Below are 25,997 nucleotides of genomic sequence, written 5' to 3' on the forward strand. Positions count from 1 at the left end.
TCTATTATGTAAAGCGAATGAATAAGTTGAAAGGGTATAAGAGCTATTTTGAGACCTAAAAATGAATGGTCACAATCCACATAGAAAAAATGTTTGGAAAATTTGTTGTAGGCACTTCATATGTATACAAGGGAAAGCAATGAATACAAAACATGACTGAGCTTTGAGCTTTTATGATGAGAAACTGGGAGGTTTCTGTATTTCGTGTAAGGAGGGAGGGAGGAAAAAAGGGAGGGAGGAAGGGTACAATTAGCAGTTTCAATATTTGCAGATCAACTAATAGAATGAATAGAAAGTGGATTTAAAGAAAAAGCATGTGAAATCCAAATTGGGGGAAAATCAGGGGATTTTCCTCCCTGTTACAACTCAATGTTACAACTCAATCTACTTGTGTGAGGGAAAAACATTCATTATAATAGACTTCTCACATATTGGATGTTTGTATGTATTTGTATGAAGACATCTGCATTGACATTTCAATTATTTTTACAGGTGATTGTATAAAGGAACAAGGTTTTCAGAAAGATTTTCACACGGTTTTTGATGGATGCTTACTGATTTACAGGAGGGAGCTTAATTTTGTTTTTTGTTTTTAAGACTGTCCAATAAAAAAGAAAATAGCAAAAATTAAATCAGAAGATAGAACAGAATTATAAAAGAATAGTTTGGTCTCCAACAACATATAGTAATCACTGTATATAGTTTGCCAATAGACAAACACATACAATCATGTTACTTTTAATAAAATGAATTCAGTGATAAATTAAGCTTTCTTCATTCATATTCCAAAATAAGAACTGAATAATTATTTACTTTCCATCATTTCATCCAGTACTTTGTCATTTATTCAATAAAAAAGGAGTAGGGAAATACATTTTGTTTTTAAGTATTCTCCAGAAGTAGAAAAAGTGTTTGTTTTTTAAAAACAATTATGAGAGGAAGTTAGTTTTGGAGCTCACACATATTTCTGATGTGAAATATCTAACAATATTTCTAATATAAACACTTTACTTTAGAGGTTTGAATCTTGTGGGATATGATGTTCCAAAATTCAGAAACTCTAACCAAGAAAGCACATTTCCAGACTCTGTACCATGAAGGACTTCCATCCCTTTTAATGTTCAGGAAGTCCCTTAAGACCTGGTTAAATGATCAGGCTTGTGGGTCCCAGGTAACTGGCAACATTTTTGTTGTGGTTAATGTGGGTTTTTCCCATTTGTGGTTTGTATATTTTCATCTTTAATTATTTTAATATTGATTGTGTGCATTTTATAATGATTCTTTTTATAATGGTGTTTTAATTTTATTTGATTGTTGTGCATCACCCAGAATCACCTTTGATTCTGGGTGATGCACAACACAGAACATCATTATAACATCATGCACCTCACTTCAAAGCAACTTCAGAAGGATGCTGTGTTTTGAAGCCCACTCAGAAAATAAGAGGGCAGATTACATACACAACCTCATGCCAATAAACCTACTAAAGGTACTCTACAAGGGTGATCAATATTATCTTAGTACTATATCCCAGTCAGAAAAACAAAATAATGCAGATAATTTATTTATTCCTGGGTCTTCTGAAGCTGCAAATTTATCACCTTATCAATAATCTTGCCTAAAAGTGACTAACAGTGTTCCTTGATAACCAAGACAGATTGTGTCTGCATCACATCTAAAAGACCTGTATTACTGAAATACAACTCAGAGCAGATCTGACTGGCTGTATCTTGGGGCTGCCTTAAACAGTTTTCAATGTGGCACTGTGTAAGTTCACCTGCTCCTTTGACTCCCTCCCCCCCGCCATATAGGGACCAAGTCAAAGACCAACTACCTGGGCATAGTTTTATTGCTCAAAATTAAAAAGGGTAGTTTCTCAATTTTCACTTTCAAAAACAGGGTACAACTACGCAGCTATGCTTTGAAGGACTAGTTCTACAAAACTTGAAAAAAAGTTGAATGTTCCTTCAAAGTTGATCCACAGCTTTTTGCCCACAACTTTCAATAGCACTTTTTTATGTGCATATATTGTGTGTGGAATTTTTGATAGGGGAAAATGAATACTAGCAGACATGGCTTGATGCTATGAAATCCAGAGAGAGTGGAATGCCTAAATTAGCTCTTAGAGGAACCTTTGAGGAATTCTTTTCTGTTTTCATGGCCCAGAGAATATAGATTTTTGAGTCTTTTGGACCACAGTGCAATCACCATCAATTTCAGAATTTATTTTTTAGAGATACTTGCTCTGAATCTTTCTCTACTACTATGGTTCCCTGAGGTAGTGGAATTATTGTAGCTTTCTTGGTTTTGTTATAATTCTTCCTTTTCATAATCTGGAAATATGGAATGACACATGTCATGGCATTTTTGAAAAAGGAGACTAAACAAGGAGAGAGAGAAATTACCTGACTGGTGCACCACGAGACTGTGCAGGTTTCAGCATGACTGTAATGGTGGTTTCTGTTTCATTCAGTGGGGTGTCACTATCGTATTCTGGCATTGATGGGGCTGTGGAACAACAGAAATATTTATGTTTCTGTAAATCAACCAGTAGAAGGGAATCAAATACAAAATGCTTTTTGATGCTGTTTGTTCTTTTGTAGCAGTGAACATTTGTTTGAATTTTCAACCCAATTAGGAAGAACTGGTTTTCTTGCTATTTTTCTCTCCATGTTCCTTTTTGTTTGATTAAATATCTTCCTTTATATTAAGAACCTGAAATGTTTAAATGTTACTGAGTATCTTCTCAAATATGCTAAGCTGATCTACAGCTACTGTTATCTTAATAAGAATGCATATTCTGGTGATAGATATGAATTCCTGCAGATTTATATACAGCAAATCACTTGGGATCAGAATAACAGAGTTGGAAGGGACCTTGGAGGTCTTCTAGTCCAAAACCCTTCTCAAGCAGAAAACCCTATACCATTTCAAACAAATTTGTCCAATCTCTTAAAAATCTCCATTGCTGGAGTATCCACAACTCATTGTTCTATCTGTCAGGAAATTTCTCCTTAGTTATAGGTTGGTTTCCATCCAGTGCTTCTTGTCCTAACTTCAGGTACTTTGGAACCTCTTCCTTGCGGCAGCCCCTCAAATATTGGAATGCTGCTATCATGTCACTCTTAGTCCTTCTTTCATTAAACAAGACATATCCAATTCCTGCAACCATTCTTCCTATTTTTTAGCCTCCAGGCCCCTATTCATTTTTGTTGCTCTTCTCTGCACTCTATAAGTCTAAGTGCTGTTGCTATTTTTACTTTGAAAGTGAAACATTGATTTCAACCAATGCATAATATTACTTATTAGCTGAAAATATATAATGATTTTTTTGGGGGTGGAGGTACACTATGTATAAAAATTCTGTAAATATTTGGGCTATTGTCATAGAAGAAGTGTCCAAATATTTACCAATCCTAAACATGCATATATTGAGGTGAGATAAAATTTGAAGGATAGGTTATTAGATGTATCTTGGAACCAGCACCTTAGATATAAAACATATACTATGTTAAGTCCATTATAGCTAGCAATTGAAGTATTAGTGTGTCTTTCGTTAGTTAAGCAAGATAAGAGCTTTATTACTGATGAGTGCATATTTGTATTAAGTCAATTAGAAAATTAAAATACTTGTTGTAGCAGTTACACCATTAATTTTATAACCTGATGTTAGAACAGATAAAGACTGCAGTGCTCATTTAGAGTGGCTTTCACCATCTTTTAGGCTGCAAAAAACTACAGTGGCATGATAGTTGCTATCCCTTGTTGCTTTCCATTTGCTTCTGGTGCATCTGTTCTATCATCAGTGAATGGTAATGTTTTGATTATGTATATGCAACATGTGTTATGGAAAAGACTGAGTCCTCTAATGTTGCTGCTTTTCTTCTTCAGATTGTCACCAGCTGATAAAAAAAATTATCATCCATCCATCCATCCATCCATCCATCCATCCAATTCCAACTTATAAGGTTCTCTAACTCCAAATTTTGAGCCTAAGTGGTTTACATAGGTTTAAAAGCACACAAAAAATAATTGATAAACATAAAAACTACATAAAACACAACTGAGGCCAAACTGCAATCTTCAAGTCAGCATTTCCCAAATAATTTCAGGGCAGGCTTATTCAATGTTTTGTCTCAATAGTGGGTGAAAAACCAAGTTTTCAAAGTGTTATAGACACCTAGAGGAATGGCTTTGGAGGCCATGCAAATCTTGTGGGATATGATGTTCCAAAATTCAGAAACTCTAACCAAGAAAGCACATTTCCAGACTCTGTACCATGAAGGACTTCCATCCCTTTTAATGTTCAGGAAGTCCCTCAAGACCTGGTTAAATGATCAGGCTTGTGGGTCCCAGGTAACTGGCAACATTTTTGTTGTGGTTAATATGGGTTTTTCCCATTTGTGGTTTGTATATTTTCATCTTTAATTATTTTAATATTGATTGTGTGCATTTTATAATGATTCTTTTTATAATGGTGTTTTAATTTTATTTGATTGTTGTGCATCACCCAGAATCACCTCTGATTCTGGTGATACTAACTTCTAATTATCATTATAACATCATGCACCTCACTTCAAAGCAACTTCAGAAGGATGCTGTGTTTTGAAGCCCACTCAGAAAATAAGAGGGCAGATTACATACACAACCTCATGCCAATAAACCTACTAAAGGTACTCTACAAGGGTGATCAATATTATCTTAGTACTATATCCCAGTCAGAAAAACAAAATAATGCCGATAATTTATTTATTCCTGGGTCTTCTGAAGCTGCAAACTTATCACCTTATCAATAATCTTGCCTAAAAGTGACTAACAGTGTTCCTTGATAACCAAGACAGATTGTGTCTGCATCACATCTAAAAGACCCATATTACTGAAATACAACTCAGAGCAGATCTGACTGGCTGTATCTTGGGGCTGCCTTAAACAGTTTTCAATGTGGCACTGTGTAAGTTCACCTGCTCCTTTGACTCCCTCCCCCCCGCCATATAGGGACCAAGTCAAAGACCAACTACCTGGGCATAGTTTTATTGCTCAAAATTAAAAAGGGTAGTTTCTCAATTTTCACTTTCAAAAACAGGGTACAACTACGCAGCTATGCTTTGAAGGACTAGTTCTACAAAACTTGAAAAAAAGTTGAATGTTCCTTCAAAGTTGATCCACAGCTTTTTGCCCACAACTTTCAATAGCACTTTTTTATGTGCATATATTGTGTGTGGAATTTTTGATAGGGGAAAATGAATACTAGCAGACATGGCTTGATGCTATGAAATCCAGAGAGAGTGGAATGCCTAAATTAGCTCTTAGAGGAACCTTTGGGGAATTCTTTTCTGTTTTCATGGCCTCTTTTTATAGCAAACGAGACAGCCAAATGGTATGGTATCCCATATTGGAGAAGTTGTGTGCTTGATTGCTCTTTTCAGCATTCTACAGTCTGAAATTATCCACTAAGGTAAGAGCATGACTACTGTAAATATTACTTGATTGCCAACTCTGATAGGTGATTCATCAATATTGGATCAAATGCAGGTCAAATGCCTAAAAGATAGATTCCCATACTTCAGAACTTGAGTTAGGATAGCAACTACAAGAATCAGAACTGTTTCTGTCTCATGCTTAGACCTTAATCTAGAAGCATTTATGGAGATTCTCAGTCATCCAGGTCATGGTTGTCCCTAAGGTGCAAGAGGCAAATGGACTTTCTGGTTTTTCTTGAAAACATTTTGCTTCTCACCCAAGAAGCTTCTTCAGCTCTCAGCTGAAGAAAAAGAAAAAAAGCTCTCAAAGAAAAAGCAGAAAGTCCAGTTGCCTCTTGAAAAAGCACCTTTGGGACTTAATCTACAAAGGAAGGAATTTAGATAATCTACTTCATCTAGGATCCCCTGTAACTGATTCCATCTCATATTATCTGTATTTTCCCAGAAAGGAAGGATTTGTAACAAAGTGAATGGCCAGATTTTTTTTTTCCAGGAGAAGATCCATATCTGTCTCATTCAAGGCTAAGTAGCACATCCCAATTCCAGCCACATAATGCCTCTGTCAGATAGCTAAGAAGCCAGAAAGGATATGAATCTAGATCACATGTAAGAGGCCCCTTACAACAGATAATCCATTTCCTCAGCTTCCACAAGATCAGCAAAACCAAATAGTCAAACAATCAGTCATTATGTTAAACTTTGATATCGATCTCTGAACAAATATAAACTATTTTCTCTGCAAAGAAACTTTCAACAATGAATGGATTATCCTGATAATATAATAAAAGTAGAAAAATAAGCATGCTTCACTATAATTTAGGCCAAGCAAGGAAATATACTTGTGATTGATCTAATCTGCTCTTTGTTTTCTGCTACCATTGCTCAAGATAACTCTTAGCTTGTTTATTTTCTAGAGCTCTTTATAAAGAGATTGATGGTTTGATGGAGGCTGTTCTGTAACAATTTTATCCAAACAACCTTGGTGTCTCAAATCAGATTTGTGGAAGAACTACCCATCACATTATTGGGGAAATCTCCAAGAGCACTCAAGAAATGACCTCGATCATGCAGCTGGAATAAACCATTTTTACAGGTCTTCTATCCTTCTATCCTTACCAATGTCAGAAGGCCAACAAGTTCTCACTGTTCATGTCACAGTGCTGGAAAATAAAATGTGTCAAGCTATTTCTTTGGGATATGCATTTGGCATTACATTACAAATAGAAAAGATATGGGTTTGCATCAGAACACCACTGTTTATGTCATGCCAAGCCCCTTGCCCCTTCCACAGTTGCTGTTGCGTGGTGATATTGTGCAGCTTAAAAGGAAGTGGACAATGGAGAAGGATGCAATATAATGTCACACATGTTTTAAATCTAACATGTGTTTGCCCATATGAGTACGTGACAAGCTTATGTTTTTCTTGACAATGATGGCCATGAAATCCAAAACACCTCTGAATCTTTCTCTACTACTATGGTTCCCTGAGGTAGTGGAATTATTGTAGCTTTCTTGGTTTTGTTATAATTCTTCCTTTTCATAATCTGGAAATATGGAATGACACATGTCATGGCATTTTTGAAAAAGGAGACTAAACAAGGAGAGAGAGAAATTACCTGACTGGTGCACCACGAGACTGTGCAGGTTTCAGCATGACTGTAATGGTGGTTTCTGTTTCATTCAGTGGGGTGTCACTATCGTATTCTGGCATTGATGGGGCTGTGGAACAACAGAAATATTTATGTTTCTGTAAATCAACCAGTAGAAGGGAATCAAATACAAAATGCTTTTTGATGCTGTTTGTTCTTTTGTAGCAGTGAACATTTTGTTTGAATTTTCAACCCAATTAGGAAGAACTGGTTTTCTTGAAAACATTTTGCTTCTCACCCAGAAGCTTCTTCAGCTCTCAGCTGGAGAAAAAGAAAAAAAGCTCTCAAAGAAAAAGCAGAAAGTCCAGTTGCCTCTTGAAAAAGCACCTTTGGGACTTAATCTACAAAGGAAGGAATTTAGATAATCTACTTCATCTAGGATCCCCTGTAACTGATTCCATCTCATATTATCTGTATTTTCCCAGAAAGGAAGGATTTGTAACAAAGTGAATGGTCAGATTTTTTTTTCCAGGAGAAGATCCATATCTGTCTCATTCAAGGCTAAGTAGCACATCCCAATTCCAGCCACATAATGCCTCTGTCAGATAGCTAAGAAGCCAGAAAGGATATGAATCTAGATCACATGTAAGAGGCCCCTTACAACAGATAATCCATTTCCTCAGCTTCCACAAGATCAGCAAAACCAAATAGTCAAACAATCAGTCATTATGTTAAACTTTGATATCGATCTCTGAACAAATATAAACTATTTTCTCTCCATGTTCCTTTTTGTTTGATTAAATATTTCTTGCTCTCTTTCCAATTTCACATCTTAATTTACAGCTGTCTTCTGCAAGAGGCTGTTTCTAAAGCAATGCAACAGTTTGCGTGAGCAGACCCTTTTCGAGCATTCACTCTTAAGCCCAAAATAAACAAATTATATTATATTTTAGCACAAACTGTAAAGCCAACAAAAGAAATCAAGCTCATTTCTTGAAATCTTAAGTTTGTGTGTTAATGATTTCAAAATCTAAATGAATAAATGTTGACCCTTATTTATATTAAAGCAAAAGAAATGTGTCATATCTTGCCAGTTCTATAATTTCTTTATATGTGAATATGAAAATGTTTTACATAAATGCACAGCAGAGAGTAACACAGTTATAGACATTTTTTTATTGCTAGTTTCATCTGCAGATTGCACAAAGTTTAGTGATGAAGGGAATGTTTTGAATGATTCTAGATCAATTTTTGCTCAAAATTAAATGGATTCAAGAAAAGCAATGCTTAACTAGAAACAAAACAAAAAGCCCCACCCACTATGTCTTATTATTTATTAAAGTGCACAGTGTTAAATGACAGGGTTGTCTCTCACTGTTTTATGAGAAATCTGACAAATTATTTTCCCATAGGAACATTTTTTAAAAATGCAGCCCAAGATGCTAATTGCTTTAACTTTGACAGAATGCTAATTATTTTCCCTCTATCTACCAAATTCAAAGTCAAAACTGAATTTTCTCAGCATGCCGTTTCCCCCTTAACAGTAATACCTGAAATTTTAGTTGCAATCCGTGTGGTGATGGGAGGTCCAAAACCCTTTACTGTGCTGGCTTTAATGGTGAATGAATAAGTAGTTCCTGGGTATAACCCTACAAAGAGATGGTGAGTTTCATTCCTTAGTTTGAAGACTTTTCCTCTCTGGTTCAACAAGTCAGCAGTAGGATCTAGAGATCCAACAGCCTTGTAGGTAATCTGAAATAAATGAGGGGGGGAAAATCAAATTTATTTTATGATCCGAATGTATAACTAATTCCGTATATATTTCAACTACAAAGATCTAAATTTATTTAGAATAACTGAAAAAATATATTTCAGCTAACTTTAACTGACTTTAACTAGGATAAATGAGAGTTACCCAATGTATGCACATATGTGTGTATGTGTACATTCACATACATCTCTATATACTGCCCATTTCCTGAAACTCGGGATGGTTTATAATATAGGATTAAAATCAAACAAATTGATGCTCATCTCAGATTGATGGATGGCCTCTTTTTGCATGGCCTCTTTTTATAGCAAACGAGACAGCCAAATGGTATGGTATCCCATATTGGAGAAGTTGTGTGCTTGATTGTTCTTTTCAGCATTCTACAGTCTGAAATTATCCACTAAGGTAAGAGCATGACTACTGTAAATATTACTTGATTGCCAACTCTGATAGGTGATTCATCAATATTGGATCAAATGCAGGTCAAATGCCTAAAAGATGGATTCCCATACTTCAGAACTTGAGTTAGGATAGCAACTACAAGAATCAGAACTGTTTCTGTCTCATGCTTAGATCTTAATCTAGAAGCATTTATGGAGATTCTCAGTCATCCAGGTCATGGTTGTCTCTAAGGTGCAAGAGGCAAATGGACTTTCTGGTTTTTCTTGAAAACATTTTGCTTCTCACCCAAGAAGCTTCTTCAGCTCTCAGCTGAAGAAAAAGAAAAAAAGCTCTCAAAGAAAAAGCAGAAAGTCCAGTTGCCTCTTGAAAAAGCACCTTTGGGACTTAATCTACAAAGGAAGGAATTTAGATAATCTACTTCATCTAGGATCCCCTGTAACTGATTCCATCTCATATTATCTGTATTTTCCCAGAAAGGAAGGATTTGTAACAAAGTGAATGGCCAGATTTTTTTTTTCCAGGAGAAGATCCATATCTGTCTCATTCAAGGCTAAGTAGCACATCCCAATTCCAGCCACATAATGCCTCTGTCAGATAGCTAAGAAGCCAGAAAGGATATGAATCTAGATCACATGTAAGAGGCCCCTTACAACAGATAATCCATTTCCTCAGCTTCCACAAGATCAGCAAAACCAAATAGTCAAACAATCAGTCATTATGTTAAACTTTGATATCGATCTCTGAACAAATATAAACTATTTTCTCTGCAAAGAAACTTTCAACAATGAATGGATTATCCTGATAATATAATAAAAGTAGAAAAATAAGCATGCTTCACTATAATTTAGGCCAAGCAAGGAAATATACTTGTGATTGATCTAATCTGCTCTTTGTTTTCTGCTACCATTGCTCAAGATAACTCTTAGCTTGTTTATTTTCTAGAGCTCTTTATAAAGAGATTGATGGTTTGATGGAGGCTGTTCTGTAACAATTTTATCCAAACAACCTTGGTGTCTCAAATCAGATTTGTGGAAGAACTACCCATCACATTATTGGGGAAATCTCCAAGAGCACTCAAGAAATGACCTCGATCATGCAGCTGGAATAAACCATTTTTACAGGTCTTCTATCCTTCTATCCTTACCAATGTCAGAAGGCCAACAAGTTCTCACTGTTCATGTCACAGTGCTGGAAAATAAAATGTGTCAAGCTATTTCTTTGGGATATGCATTTGGCATTACATTACAAATAGAAAAGATATGGGTTTGCATCAGAACACCACTGTTTATGTCATGCCGAGCCTCTTGCCCTTTCCACAGTTGCTGTTGCGTGGTGATATTGTGCAGCTTAAAAGGAAGTGGACAATGGAGAAGGATGCAATATAATGTCACACATGTTTTAAATCTAACATGTGTTTGCCCATATGAGTACGTGACAAGCTTATGTTTTTCTTGACAATGATGGCCATGAAATCCAAAACACCTCTGAATCTTACCTTGAAGATCCATGATGGATCAGTGGCTAGAATACAGTATTGCAAGCTAACTCTGTCCACAGCCAGGAGTTCCTGGCTCAAGGTTGACTCAGCCTTCCATCCTTCCGAGGTCAGTAAAATTAGTACCCAGATTGTTGGGGGCAATATGCTGACTCTGTAAACTTTCTGACCTAAAACAACTTTATCTGAAATCTTCATTATCATGATAAATTGATAAAAGGTCAGGATCTAATATACATCATAGATGTATATATCATAGATAGTTTTCTACTGATTTGCAATCTTGTTAAAATTATTAAGTTCATAATGATATAGCAAGGTGATTTTGCCTTAGATAGTTAAATCAGACCAGGATTATAAAAGAAGATTATGTACCAGTACAATAAGAGTCCCACTGCCTTTGTTACTGTTCAAAATGTTCTTTCTCTCTTCTTTCTTTTTTTTATTTTTAATGAGTCTTGAATTATAAACAACTCTAAACTCCACATTTAACTTTTAACTACTGATGATGGCACAATTTAGGAAAAGTCTCAATCCTTTGGAATTACAAAAATTTCATAAATGAGAAATAAACTTGGCCATTCTTAAGAAAATTCCACGAATGTTAGGCATCAGCAGATTTAGTAAACATAAATATTTCGTTCCCTCCCCTCCCTCAAAACTCTTGCTCTTGTTTTTTGTGGCCCTCGGAGAGCCCTAAATTCATACCACCAAAATTGGCAGGGAAATTATTTTGGGGAAAATATTCTTGCATAGTTCTTTTTTCTTTTTTACCTCTTAAGCACTAAGGGTTTGTTAATTTTTGAAAGAAAAGAGTTGTCCTCACCTCGTGCACAACAATATATGGTACGGTGCTTTTGGTGCTCTAGGTGAGGTGAACTCTCTCTTTCCATTGGGAAGGCAAAGAATATACATTTAAATGGAATATATTTAGAAAGCACTGAGTCATAGTGGAATAAAAGGCCACACTGTGGTACTGATCACAGCATCACAAGAACTGGACCAGATCCATACAAGCAACAGTCTTACCAGTCTAGACAGGACCAAGATGCAAACAATGCAGAGAGGCCTCAGAGAAAGTCCAACAGATAGTGGCAGGGTTTAAGATGCAGACAAGAAAAGAGTACACTGAACAGCAGAAGAAGAAATTTCCTGACAGTTAGAACAATTAACCGATGGGACAACTTGCCTCCAGAAGTTGTGAATTATCCAACTCTGGGAGTTTTTAAGAAGAGACTGGACAGCCATTTGTCTGAAATGGTATACAAGTTTATCGCTATTACCATCAGCAGTATGACTTTGGGGAATCTATACTACCAGTTCCACAGTGGAGAAGTTTAGGAAAGACCACTAATAGGATGCAACAGGATGCTGTAAGTAGTCAGAACTTCTCCATATAGTTCAGTATCAATCTCAATAACTCAGTCAGAACCCAAAAGCCATGGATTAACAGATCTAGTTACTACAGTAGTAGTGCAAACAATCACAGTATCCAGGCACTGGGTCAATACATTGGCAGCTTCATCTCTGCAACTTGGGATGGAAATGTAAAGTTGGATATCATCTACATAATGAAGATAATGCACCCCAAAGTAGCAGATGATCCTCCCAGTGTTTGGGAGATGCTGAACAGAGTGTTGAGCTTTGATACACATAAGAGGCGCCATGGATAATATTTCTCCTCCCCTGTTACTATTGACTGAAACCAATCACTGAGGACAGTGCCTTGTCTCCTAGCCCCTGAAGCTGGTCCAGAAGGGTATTTTAGATAAAAGTATAAAGGGCCACCAAGAGATCAAGGAGCACTAGGATAGATGTACCACTTGCCTCCTGGCTCCACCAAAGATCATCAGCAAATGTGATGAACGCTGAATTTGTACTGTAATCTGGCCAAAGGCCAGGCTGAAATGGATCCAGATAATTTGTAATAATTATGTAATTATAAGTTTAAGATCCATAGATGCCACCAGGGTTTCCATGTGAGACAGTGCCTATAGTCATTATATTGGTATGCTTTCATTTATGAACAGTCCTAAAAACTTTAAATAAAAATGTAGTATCTGAGTAAAAGAAACAGTCAGGGATCACTGTTAGTGTAAATGTCAGGACACCATTGATATTTACTGGAATTTTATAATTCCAGTAAAATGTCAAAATGGAAAATGTCAAAAAAGCTGTTATTTATTATATTTTAAGATTCTTCAAAAGCCTTTAGTTAAACTGCATCTTCATTATCATGATAAATTGATAAAAGGTCAGGATCTAATATACATCATAGATGTATATATCATAGATAGTTTTCTACTGATTTGCAATCTTGTTAAAATTATTAAGTTCATAATGATATAGCAAGGTGATTTTGCCTTAGATAGTTAAATCAGACCAGGATTATAAAAGAAGATTATGTACCAGTACAATAAGAGTCCCACTGCCTTTGTTACTGTTCAAAATGTTCTTTCTCTCTTCTTTCTTTTTTTTATTTTTAATGAGTCTTGAATTATAAACAACTCTAAACTCCACATTTAACTTTTAACTACTGATGATGGCACAATTTAGGAAAAGTCTCAATCCTTTGGAATTACAAAAATTTCATAAATGAGAAATAAACTTGGCCATTCTTAAGAAAATTCCACGAATGTTAGGCATCAGCAGATTTAGTAAACATAAATATTTCGTTCCCTCCCCTCCCTCAAAACTCTTGCTCTTGTTTTTTGTGGCCCTCGGAGAGCCCTAAATTCATACCACCAAAATTGGCAGGGAAATTATTTTGGGGAAAATATTCTTGCATAGTTCTTTTTTCTTTTTTACCTCTTAAGCACTAAGGGTTTGTTAATTTTTGTTAATTTTTGAAAGAAAAGAGAGAATGTATAAAAAATAAAACCAGGGCAGGATGTAAATATCAGCCTACACTGGTAAATTTCTACATTAAACTAAAATAAAAGGCAGCCTATTTCAGCTTTATATACTATTGAATGAAATCCTAATTTTTTCTCTCTAAAACCTATTTGGCAACAGTGGAGGAGATCTGACCATGTTTGCAATCAAAGTATTTCAGGGAGAAAGGACTGAAACTTAAACTTTATAATAAGGTATTATTTTGGTTATTTTGTTTGTATTTGTTATTTATACTATTCTAATACTTTGTGCTATTTTCTTAGCCATCCTAATGGAAAGAAAGAGTTGTCCTCACCTCGTGCACAACAATATATGGTACGGTGCTTTTGGTGCTCTAGGTGAGGTGAACTCTCTCTTTCCATTGGGAAGGCAAAGAATATACATTTAAATGGAATATATTTAGAAAGCACTGAGTCATAGTGGAATAAAAGGCCACACTGTGGTACTGATCACAGCATCACAAGAACTGGACCAGATCCATACAAGCAACAGTCTTACCAGTCTAGACAGGACCAAGATGCAAACAATGCAGAGAGGCCTCAGAGAAAGTCCAACAGATAGTGGCAGGGTTTAAGATGCAGACAAGAAAAGAGTACACTGAACAGCAGAAGAAGAAATTTCCTGACAGTTAGAACAATTAACCGATGGAACAACTTGCCTCCAGAAGTTGTGAATTATCCAACTCTGGGAGTTTTTAAGAAGAGACTGGACAGCCATTTGTCTGAAATGGTATAGAGTTTCCTACCTGAGCAGGAGGTTGGACAAGAAGATTTCCAAGGTCCTTTCAACTCTGTTATTCTATTCTATTCTATTCTATTCTATTCTATTCTATTCTATTCTATTCTATTCTATTCTATTCTATTCTATTCTGGTCTGGTCTGGTCTGGTCTGGTCTGGTCTGGTTTATATTATATAACATAAAAAGCATGAGTCAAGAGAAAAGCCTGAGAAATGAGTGAATGGGTGGAGTTGATATTTTAAAGAGGAAACAGCTGAGAACTTTTCCTTTTCTATACTTTATATGAAGTCTGCTTTTCTCAAAAAGGAGCATGAAGAGTATGTAAATATGTAGTATGAAGCCAGAGGTTGCCTACTCCTTAATTTCTCTACATTTTGTCATTCAACATTATCCTCAGTCGTGAAAATTTCTGTTCAGTTTATACCTTATTTTCTACAAATATCCATCACTTCATACATTGCTGCAACTACTGGCATACTTTTAGTGCATTATATATTAAATATATACATCTGAAATTCTGTCTGACTCCCATTATTATGCTTATTAATGGCAATTGTGCAAATTATACAGCCATATTCAGAGGTAAAACTCATGACTTATTTACCAACCAATTTCTTTACTGTGTTCTAAATTCAATCTAGAGATGACTCAATTTCATCAGAGTTGTCAATAAAATATATTGTGTTTGGCTGCTGCCTTAACCTTTCCTGATATTACAAGGATCCTCACTTATGTACAGGGTAACGTGAATAAATCAATGTGTGTATGCATATACCTTCATTTTTTATGAAATGCTTCACAAAACTCAAATTCACAGGTGTATGAGGAAAGCCTTTGGGGTAGGGAAGAAATGAAAACTGTTTTTATACTAGAACAAAAAAAATGGTTGTCAAACATTCAGCTAAACTGAACCAGGAAAAAAGTAAAATAGCCACTGTCCAATTTGTCTGAATATGATTGAGAAGCATAAGCATGGGGGTGGAAATCACAAATAGTATATTGTGTTGCCCAGAAATTACATTGTTTCATCAAAAACAATTCTACAAATAATTAGTGTAGAACAATATTTGTTTCTAAAGTACAGAATTTTGCTGATAACATTGAAAAGAATAAAGCAAGCAGAATGATACAGCCAGAGTTAAGCTTTTAGAAGAAAGAATACTGGTATCAATCAAGATGCTACATGTCTCTCACTGAAATAAATCTAAAAGTAATAATAATAATAGTAATAATAATAACAACAACAAAAACAACAACAACAGAGTTGGAAGGGACCTTGGAGGCCTTCTAGTCCAACTCCCTGCCCAGGCAGGAAACCCTACACCATCTCAGACAGATGGTTATCCAACATTTTCTTAAAAACTTCCACTGTTGGAGCATTTACAACTTCTGCAGGCAAGTTGTTCCACTTACTAATTGTTCTAACTGTCAGGAAATTTCTCCTTAGTGTATTATCTTAACTCTATCCTGACCTCACATAATCTTTTTTTTTTTTTGTTTACATTTATATCCCACCCTTCTCCGAAGACTCAGGGTGGCTTACAGTATGTAAGGCAATAGTCTCATTCTATTTGTATATTTACAAAGTCAACTTATTGCCCCCCCAACAATCTGGGTCCTCATTTTACCTACCTTATAAAGGATGGAAGGCTGAGTCAACCTTGGACCTGGTGGGACTAGAACCTGCAGTAATTGCAGGCAGTTGTGTTTTAATAACAGGCTTCTTACAGCCTGAGCCACACCGCGGCCCTTCCAAGACTACTATTCCAGCCCACCAATTACCACTCATCACCACTTTCAGAATTGGGCACTAACTGCAGGTTCTCTTCTGCAGCATCTTTGGGATCTTAGCTCTTTTCTTCTGAGTCTCCTTTCTCTATTCTTTCACTCAAACTCTTAATTTTCCTCACATCACAAGTCTTCCTAACCAAGACCATTTTTAAAGGGATGGCTTTAATAATCTTTAAAAGTACTGGAAATGAAGGGGCAGAATAGCCCTGGCCCTCCATGTCTTTCTTCATTACTTAAATCCAAAAATGTCATATGGATCCATTGTTTTTCATATTTATATTAAATGCCAACAAATTTTCCATTGAAAGGTTATATCAAAATATGTTTAAAATGCATTTTGAGCATTTGTATTTAGATATACATATTTTGGGAAAAAATTAAAACCAGTAAAATGGATTTATCATGTATTAATTTCTCACCATATCTCTTCATGAAATAGGATGATTTATGTAGTTAATTACTACTACTTTGTAGTTAATCTATGTAGTTAATTATTAGATAGGTATATAGACCTAAGTAATAAAACAGAACTAAAGATAGAAAAATAAAAATTACAATGAAATCAATTTTGTGCAGTTCCCTGGTCTTCATTATTAAAGGCCCCATTCTGAGAATCTTAGGACTAGAGATTCTGAGATAGCTGGGTATAGCTATCCACCTCAGAAGAAACTGGTGAGTTTCTGACACTGGCTCCAACACATAAAATGTATATATTTATTGTACATAAAATACATAAATAGACTTAAATATTTATTCTTTCCCAATTATTGTTTCTGTTATATGTTCTCCCAAGTATTACACTTTTCTAGTTAAGTTCAGAAAATCCAGCTGGATAAGCCTTGGCCAGTGACTCCCTTTCAGCCCAGGTAAGAGACAATTGCAAATCACTTTCAAACTATCTTTCCAAGAAAAATGCAGTTTCCAACACTGGAACAACACTGACTTGAATGGATTTAAAAAAAAGAGAGCAATGCAATTCTGTAAACTTTCTGACCTAAAACAACTTTATCTGAAATCTTCATTATTTCATTCCACTTAGCAGAGAAAAAAACCCTCCTATATATTTTTAAATGCAGGCTTCCTAAATCAAATTTGTTTTTCATTTTTCAAAATATTGAAATTTCCCAGTATTCTTTCAGGAAAAACATCAGTGTAAGTTGTTTTGTTTCAATAACTCTGAAGATCAGGCAAAATCTTTTGAGAGGCTATTAGAGGACAGCCTTTATGAAACCCTTTCTATAGGAGTACTATGGTTCCTCCAGCAAGTGAACTCACAAAAAAGTAGATATCCCAAAGTTGTACAAAAATGACACAAAATTCTACTTTTACTGAAGCAGGATAAAATGTTTAAAATAATATACATTGCAACCAGGTAAGGGCACTAAAGAACAGTGGTGGCGAACCTATGGCACACGTGCCAAAGATGGCATGCAGAGTCCTCTCTGTGGGCACGTGCACTGTCACCCCAGCTGTTTCGGGTCTCTGCCACGCATTCACGTGCACTTCCTGGTGGCCAGCTGGTCTTCAGGTCTTTGCCATGCATGCATGGGGCATGGTTACACATGCGCGAGCATGCACACATGCGCCTATGCCTTGGAGTTTGATCACTCGCACGCAGTTTGGCACCTGGTGCCTAAAAGATTCACCATCACTGCTATGGAAGGTCACTAGTAACAGGCAGCTTGTAGAAACTTTGCCAATCTAATTTTTATTTATTTATTTATTTATTTATTTGATTTTTATACCGCCCGTCTCCTGAAGGACTCAGGGCGGTTTACAGCCAACATAAAACAAATTATAAATAGAATTAAAAGCAATTTAAAAATCTTATTCCATTAGGCTAACCCCATTTAAAAACTATAATAAGAATAATAAAAACCCCAATTAAAACCGTAATCTTAACTCTTAACTCTTAACCAAGTAATAACATCAAGAAGGATTTAACAATCTAGATTTCAAGGTTGGGATTGGGGATAAGAATATGGGAGAACAGATTAATTTCACTTTGTTGCTGAGTAACAGCTTTTTTTTTTCTTTTGTTCAATCTTGACCAATCGTCAGACAGTGCAAATTAACTCTAACTCTTCTTGGTCTTTTGGCTAAAATCAAGTGTAGTACCTTAGCAAGATTTTTTTGCCTCACACTTCTTCATATACCAGGCTGAAAGCACTGAAATTCACAAAACAGTCCTTTTTTAAATGCCCCGAGACTGAAAAATGTTAGTTTTTTTACATAGGAGGGATCCTTGACTGAAATCTGCTATCAAAAAAACCAGGATAAAACCAAATTCAAAATGCTTTGCTAGTTGAAAAGAATGATTTCATTTACTACAATAGTTTACTGCTGGCTTTGCCCCAAGATAGTGAAGTGACAAAAGCGCATGCAAGTAGAAAGCAGGATCATTTCCTGTCATTGTCTGTCTGAAACAATGACTCTGATTGCTATTTGTGTAAGTGGGTTTTCAAGCTTTCCTGTCAAGTTGCCTCTGATGACTTTACAGCTCACTAAGAAAGGTTGAAAGGAAGCTGTTTTAATGCAAGGGACAAAAGGAACTAATCATCTGTACAATTCCCTAACATTAATTTTCTATTTTTTTAAAAATTAATACCTATACACTGTTCACCTAGAATAATTTCCTAGTCTGATCATGCAGGGTTTGAGAATTATAGCAATCTAACCTGATCAAAATTCATCAGAAACAGATAGAAATCTTCCTTATTTTGACTCCTGTGATCTTCAAATTGAAAGCTAAAGTACAAAAATAATAAACCAAAAAGGAAATACCTGGTACAAAGGAAATGTGTTAAGTCTAGAGTGGTGGATGTGTGGATGAGTATTATAAAGATTGGAGAGAGACTGAGATGAGACTACTCTCCACACTCCTACCCGTCTTCCTGGAGCATAAAATGGAAGGAAGAATATTAGTTGTATCCAGGGTTGAGACGCAAGGTTTTTCTGTTTCTGTTTCCATTGTGTTTTTATTATTTTTTTAGGTATGATGTCTGTTTTTATATAATAGTTGTGAGCTATCCAGAGTTGTGGTTCTGAGTAGTCACACAAGAGTTATACATAAATAAACATGTTTTGCCAGTAAAAGCTGGAGAACACGAAGTTTAATGAGCAGCAGGAAAAGACAAAAGTTTCCTTCCTCGTTGGAAGTGAGTAGAGGCTAATATTGTTTGTTCTTACCCTTGAGAAATGATTAGTTGCCCATACTTGCCATTAAAATAACCTGTTGTACAATTTGGCCCATCAATCTGAACAATGTATTTATATGTCACAATGTTTTGCAGGAATTACTTCTTTAATGTGCATGAACCCTTTCTAAAATGGCAAATACGGAAGCATTATTAATCTTTGAAATAAAATAAGACAGACTTTTTAATCTTAGTAGAAATATAAGACTACTTCTTTATACTCAGCAGCACGACATTGCAGTGATCACTCTAAAATTTGGATAAGACTAGCAGTCAACTTTTTAATGTTTATTTATAGATGCAGACATATCTGATTAGGTAGTAAAGTTGCCACAATCTTAACTGATATTAATATGGTCAAGACAATTTTGCAAATATAGAATTACCCTTCTTGAACAAACAACTCATAAAACAAACATAATACCTTTTTAGTTCAGATATGGACACAAGTCACTTTGAGAAAATAGGGTTTTTATTTTATTTTATTTTTTTATTTTATTTTATTAGATTTTTATACCGCCCTTTTTATTTTATTTTATTTTATTAGATTTTTATACCGCCCTTCTCCTGTTTCTTCTTATGTGTTTTAAAGATATTGAAGCAAACTTCAATGTTTGGTTTAAAGCTAAATTAAGGAAGCTTAAACTGTTAAAGTTTTAGTAGTAAGAACTTCATAATGGAATGATTAGACACTGACTGTGGTATCGCAACAGGATTGTGTTACATTTTCTTCTATAATTAATACTAGTGAACAAAATGTGTTCCTTTATAATCCAAGAACTACTCACAGAATTTTTTAAAAATACAATACAGCATTAATACATGTTTAAGAAACTACCGTGTTTCCCTGAAAATATGACCTACTCAGAAAGTAAGTCCTAGCTTGATTTTTACATGTGTGTGTCCAAGAAAAGCTCTACCCCCAAAATAAGCCCTAATTCAGGTCCTGCCCCTCCAGGGTGCACAGGTAAAAATTAAGCTAGGGTGGGGATGGGGGTGGGGTGGAGCTGCCCTACTACTTACCTTTGGATAGTTGCAGCCAAGCCTCGCACACCTCTGCCATTTTCTTTTGCTGCAGCTGGCAAGGCTTTCCTAAAGGCCTCTGTAGCTGATAACAGAGCTCCAGATTGATCCGGAGCTCCGTTATCAGCTGAAGAGGCCTTCAGGAAAGCTTTCCTGGTTTTGCCAACAAAGAAGTTCCTGAAGGCCTCTGGCAGTGAAAAGGAGTCTGGAGGCAGAAGTGAAGTGAGTCAGTGAATGACATCCCTCCCAAAAAATTTTTTTTTAATTTGAATTTATATCCCGCCCTTCTCCGAAGACTCAGGGCAGCTTACAATGTGTTAAGCAATAGTCTTCATCCATTGTATATTATATACAAAGTCAACTTAATTGCCCCCAACAATCTGGGTCCTCATTTTACCTACCTTATAAAGGATGGAAGGCTGAGTCAACCTTGGGTCTGGTGGGACTTGAACTTGCAGTAATTGCAAGCAGCTGTGTTAATAACAGACTGCATTAGTCCGTTGAGCCACCAGAGGCCCTCATAAGACTGGTGACTTTTTTGGTGGCCAAAAATATATATAAGACAGGGCTTTATTTTTGGGGAGTGTTTATATAGTAAATATGTATATGTATATATGGTAGAAATTCCATGAATCAATCTACTCAGTGTTGGTTATAAGATGTGTGGCTATATAAATATTGTAAATAAATATTGTAAATAAAACAAACTCAACATTTATTTATATCCTGCCATTATTATTGTTATTATTTCATAAACAAGTCAAGGTGAGAAATAGATCTAATATATATCTAATCCTTCTTTCTATTTTTCCAACAATAACTCTGTCAGGTGAATTGAGCTGAGAAGAAGTGAATGGCCCAAAAACAACAGCTGGTGATCATTTCATTGGGGGGTGGATTTCATTGTGGGGGTGGATGGTGAGGGGAGAGACAGACAGAGAGAGGGGGGAGGAAGAGGGAGAGCGACAGAGAGGATACTATATCATGGTTACCAAGTGAGCTTCCATGGCTGAGGTGGACCTGAGCTTGGCTCTTTCTGAGGTTCTGAGAATTAATCTCTTCACGGAAGGGTGGTTTACTGCTGCAATAATAAGTAAGTGAGCAATAAATGGTTGAGAAGTGCATATAACATAATACTGAAAATGTGAGGGAGTGAGGCAGCTGGAATTTATTATCTTTTTCTGTTGTGTGGAGTGGGAGTGATGATAATTGTTTTACTCCGTAGGAGCTACTCAGAGGTAGGACACTGAATGCTTTTTTGCAAACTCAAGTATATGACAATTTGAATTACTACCCCTAAGGACATTCTAGTTATGTTTACAGTTTTGAGTTAGGGTTAGTTTTTCTTTTTTTTTTCTGCTTTATTTTTCAACATTTAACTTTTCCCATAAGTTCTCAAGTTTCCTTTTGCATAAATTAAGCCAAATTAACTCTGATTTTATATTTTTACTCCATATCAACCAAATTAAATCATGTTATTGTTTTGAATTTTCCAAAGGTAACCTTCATATGTGAACTGCTAATATATTTTTTCAATATTCTGTCTGATTTTGAATTATTTTTATTAATCTGTTCGTGCAGTTAGCCCTGGATTTACAACCATTTATTTAGTGATCATTCTAAGTTACAACAGCACTGAAAAAAGTGACTTATGACCGATTTTCACACTCATGGCTATTGCAGCATGCCCATGGTCATGTGATCAAAATTCAGGCATTTGGCAACTGGGATGCATTTATGACACTTGTAGTGTCCTGGGGTTATGTGAGCACTATTTATAACCATCTCAGCCAGCTTCTGAGAAGCAAAGTCAATGGGGAAAGCCAGATTTACTTAATGATGATGTGATTCAGGTCACAACTGCAGTAATTTGGTTAACAACTGTGGCAAAAAAGGTCGTAAAATGAAATGCAACTCACTTAACAACTGCCTCAGTTAACAACAGAAGCAACAGAAATTTGGGGCTTAATTATGGTTGCAAGTTGAGCCTATTTGATTCTGATGTTGTTTATCTGATGATTTCAGCTGAACAGTTTGCACTGTTGTTGTTTGAAAACAGTGCTGGTAACGGAAAAAAATGTTGTCATTGAAAAACTCTGTTTACCTAAATCTTGTGTTGGTTACATTTATTCGGATTAAATTGTTCCCATAATTCTGTATTGTTTTCACATTATAATCATTCAACAATATTTGACTTTCCAAATTTTACATTTATCACACTTCCTATGTACATGTGGAGGTCAATATTTAACTGTTTTTAATAATTTGGCCACAGATTGTCCAGGACAAATACTAATTCAATAGAACATATAATACTTAGAGACCCTAGAACTTTTCTAGTAACATAATACACACTAATACAGTTTTCATAATCCTTGGAAACTATGGGTGAATTTAATTTAGTGGATATTTGGCCTTCTGTTATTTCTTCCTTATACATTTAGATTATTTCTTGCTATCTCATTCTTTGATATCTGAAGTTAAAGCATATTCATTATTTCAGATCATGTTACTGTGTAGTTAATCATGATCTGACAATAGTTTAAATATGTATGTTGAATGGTTTATATTGTTATTGAAAGATATTTTACTATACTGGTGGAGCAAGAGATTGTAGAAAATGTCATTATCATTATTAGGGATTTGATTAAATTAAAGCATTGATGGAGCTACCTTTTATTCATGAAGTTACTGCAAAGCTTCTTAAAAACAAACAAATAAATAAAACACAATTACTTAGATTGTTAAATCGCTAGAAATGAATAATTCTTAATATTTTATCTATTCCCTGAGTGATTTCATTCTTTGATTTCTTGCAAGTACTTTAAAGTAGTTGACATTGTTTCAGTTTGTCTTTCACAAAGAATTTTTCCACCTATAACTAACTAGAAGAGCATGTCCAGATGCACACACACCATTAACTTTTTCAAAGTTAAAGACATTTTAGAAGGGACATGGTATGGTTAGAAAAGACTAGCTATATGTACATTCGAGTACAGTCAAGAATCAGAATGGCTTGCTAGTGATGCTCTTGAGGAAGAAAATTCTAAGTGTGTATGATGTATTCGAGAGAGAAGTGAGACATGAAGGTATCCATAGATAAGAAAGATCTGATGGAAACGGATGATGTTACATGTTTATAAGAGCTGATGCAAAGAACCTCCAGGACAGAGGAGATGGAGAGAGCAGAAGTATTTGGAAGTTTCTGTAGTAGTAGCTTATACTGTACTTCCCCCAAGTCAAGAACATTAAGCTCAAAAGTTGAATGATGGGGAGCATCATATTGCAGGTGGTTGATTATTTAAGGGGCAATCCCATCTCCACTCCTCACATTCTGTTCCCTTCCTCCCCAACTTTTAACTATAATTTTATTTTGATTGTGATTATGATTTTGATTTCCATTTTTATCATTTCAGAAATATCTATCTGATATTTTAATGTTTTAATGTTCTGAGCTGCCCAGAGTCATTTCAATATGAGATAGGAAGCAAATAAATTTAATAAATGTATGTATGTATGTATGTATGTATGTATGTATGTATGTCCTAGTGCCATGATGGTGAACCTTTGGCATTCCCGTGTGCCGGCCTGTGTGCTGGAAGTGGCGTGCAAAACTATCCTGTGAGGTATGCTCAGCCCTGCTGGCCTCTTCCGGGTATCGCCACAGGAGCAGCGATACCTGGAAGAGCAGCGGTCTATTGTGCATGTGCGAGCTGGCACCCAAACACCCAGATTCTGGCATGGAAGTGTGTCCGACGAACAGCTGGCCATCGCGTATGCGTGCGATGTCAACCCAGAAGGTCGGGTGCCGGCTTGCAAATGTGTGCCAGGACGCCATTCTTCCAGGTTCTGCCACTCCCGTGCATGCAACAGCCAGCTGACTGGCACACATTTGATCACAGGAACATGGAAGAGGCGCTGACGACACCACGCATTCTTCCTGGGATGGTTTTGCATGCTGCTTCTAGCATGTGTGCCACAGGTTCGCCAACACTGTCCTAGTGCATGGCTTACTCACCATGAAAGAAATGAGGTGAGTCAAAGAGTGGGGACAATTGCTTGTGGGTCATAGAGGAGACCAGAAAGCAGATAAGCAAAATCTATGAGGGCTGGGAAAGGAGGTACGAGCCACCAGGAGGATCTCACACTCATGCTTGGAATATTCTGAAGGTTCTGGCAGATAGCATGCATCAGAGACAGAGGAGAATACTCACAGAAGCTTTCAGGAGAGGTTGAAAGGCTATGAGGAAGAAATAGTATTACTTCAAGCAGAGAAGATAGATGAAACCTGCCCTGGAAGAAGAGAGAGTCACAATAAACCTCAAAAAGAAACTGAGAGGTATCAATGACTACAGATCCAGGTATCCAAACAATTAGAAGTTTGTGGGTGTAACAAGGGAGGAGGAAGAATGAGAAGAGACCATAAATAAAGTTTGAGAATAAATTACCTCAAAGGTTAGGGGAAGAGAAGTGATAATAAGAAGAGAAAGGTCCCTCTGACAGATACATATGTTCAGGGGAACAAGAGACTTGAGAAAAATTAACAATTTGAAGCTGACTAAAGTTATTATAATAGAGAAAACAGAATAAAGCATAGACATTTATAAATGGTGCATAGCTTTATGAATATATATAAAAATAAATGATGTATAATAAAATTCTGAATTAGGGAAGAAGCTACATTGTTAAGTTTCTTTACACATCTATGTGAAAGAATACACCCAAATAAAGTAAGATAAGCTATAATGTGATAGATAAGAACAAACCTCCAGAACTATGGATATACATACATACATACATACATACATACATACATACATACATACATATACATATACATATACATATACATATATATATATATATTCTGAGGTTTTCGCGGGTGTTTGTATGTAGGTCTTTGGTTATTCGGGTTTTTCTCCTGCATAAAATTGGAAGTGTCTTGGCGAAGTTTCGACAAAGTCTCATTCGTCATCATTAGGCTGGTGTTTACAACTTCATGCTTCTAGGAGCAATGTGTGATTGCAGCTGTTTCTTCCTTTTAACTGCTAGTGGGGGTTTGAACTGATTGGTTGGGAGCTTGGCTGTGGAGGTGTGTTCTAATTGGTTGGGGGTTTGGCTGTGCTCTGATTGGATGGTGGGGTTGGCTGTGCTCTGATTGGATGGGGGTGTGTTCTGTTTGGGTGGGGGGGCTTGGTTGTGGTCAGGTTAGTCTGAGTTGCAGGGGGATTTGAGTTGGTGAGCTGCATTGCTGTTGTTTGGCTTCGCGTTCCTGATCGTGCTACATCTTCATGATGGGTGTCAGTCTGCTGCATGTATGGATTGGAGGGATTTGAAATGGCTAATGATGTTGCGGTTTGGCTTCTTTTCTGTGGTCGTGCTTCATCATTGGTGTGGGTTTGAGTCTGCTTTCCACGTGGATGTGCGGTGGTGACATGCCGTGTGGCACTCGTGAGTGTGGGTCTAGCATCATTCTTCAGGTTAGGGACTCGTTTGTCGATAAGGGCGGGTTTCCAGACCAGAAGCCAAACCGCAACATCATTAGCCATTTCAAACCCCTCCAATCCATACATGCAGGAGACTGACATGAAGATGTAGCACGACCACAAACGTGA

At 36.2% G+C, this 25,997-nt stretch overlaps 1 protein-coding gene across 1 annotated transcript in view; it reads right to left on the bottom strand.

The window, feature by feature from the left end:
* The window catches only part of PTPRT (protein tyrosine phosphatase receptor type T), a 541,915-nt gene that overhangs the window by 157,336 nt on the left and 358,582 nt on the right, over window positions 1–25,997 (bottom strand). The window contains exons 8-9 of the mRNA XM_058177805.1: window positions 8,620–8,821; window positions 7,097–7,199 (exon numbers count right to left, since the gene is read on the bottom strand). Coding sequence (XP_058033788.1) covers window positions 7,097–7,199; window positions 8,620–8,821 — 305 coding nt within the window. The remainder of the gene's footprint in view (window positions 1–7,096; window positions 7,200–8,619; window positions 8,822–25,997) is intronic.

Source organism: Ahaetulla prasina, chromosome 3 (assembly GCF_028640845.1).
Source record: "Ahaetulla prasina isolate Xishuangbanna chromosome 3, ASM2864084v1, whole genome shotgun sequence".
In the NCBI taxonomy this organism is placed as follows: Eukaryota; Metazoa; Chordata; class Lepidosauria; order Squamata; family Colubridae; genus Ahaetulla; species Ahaetulla prasina.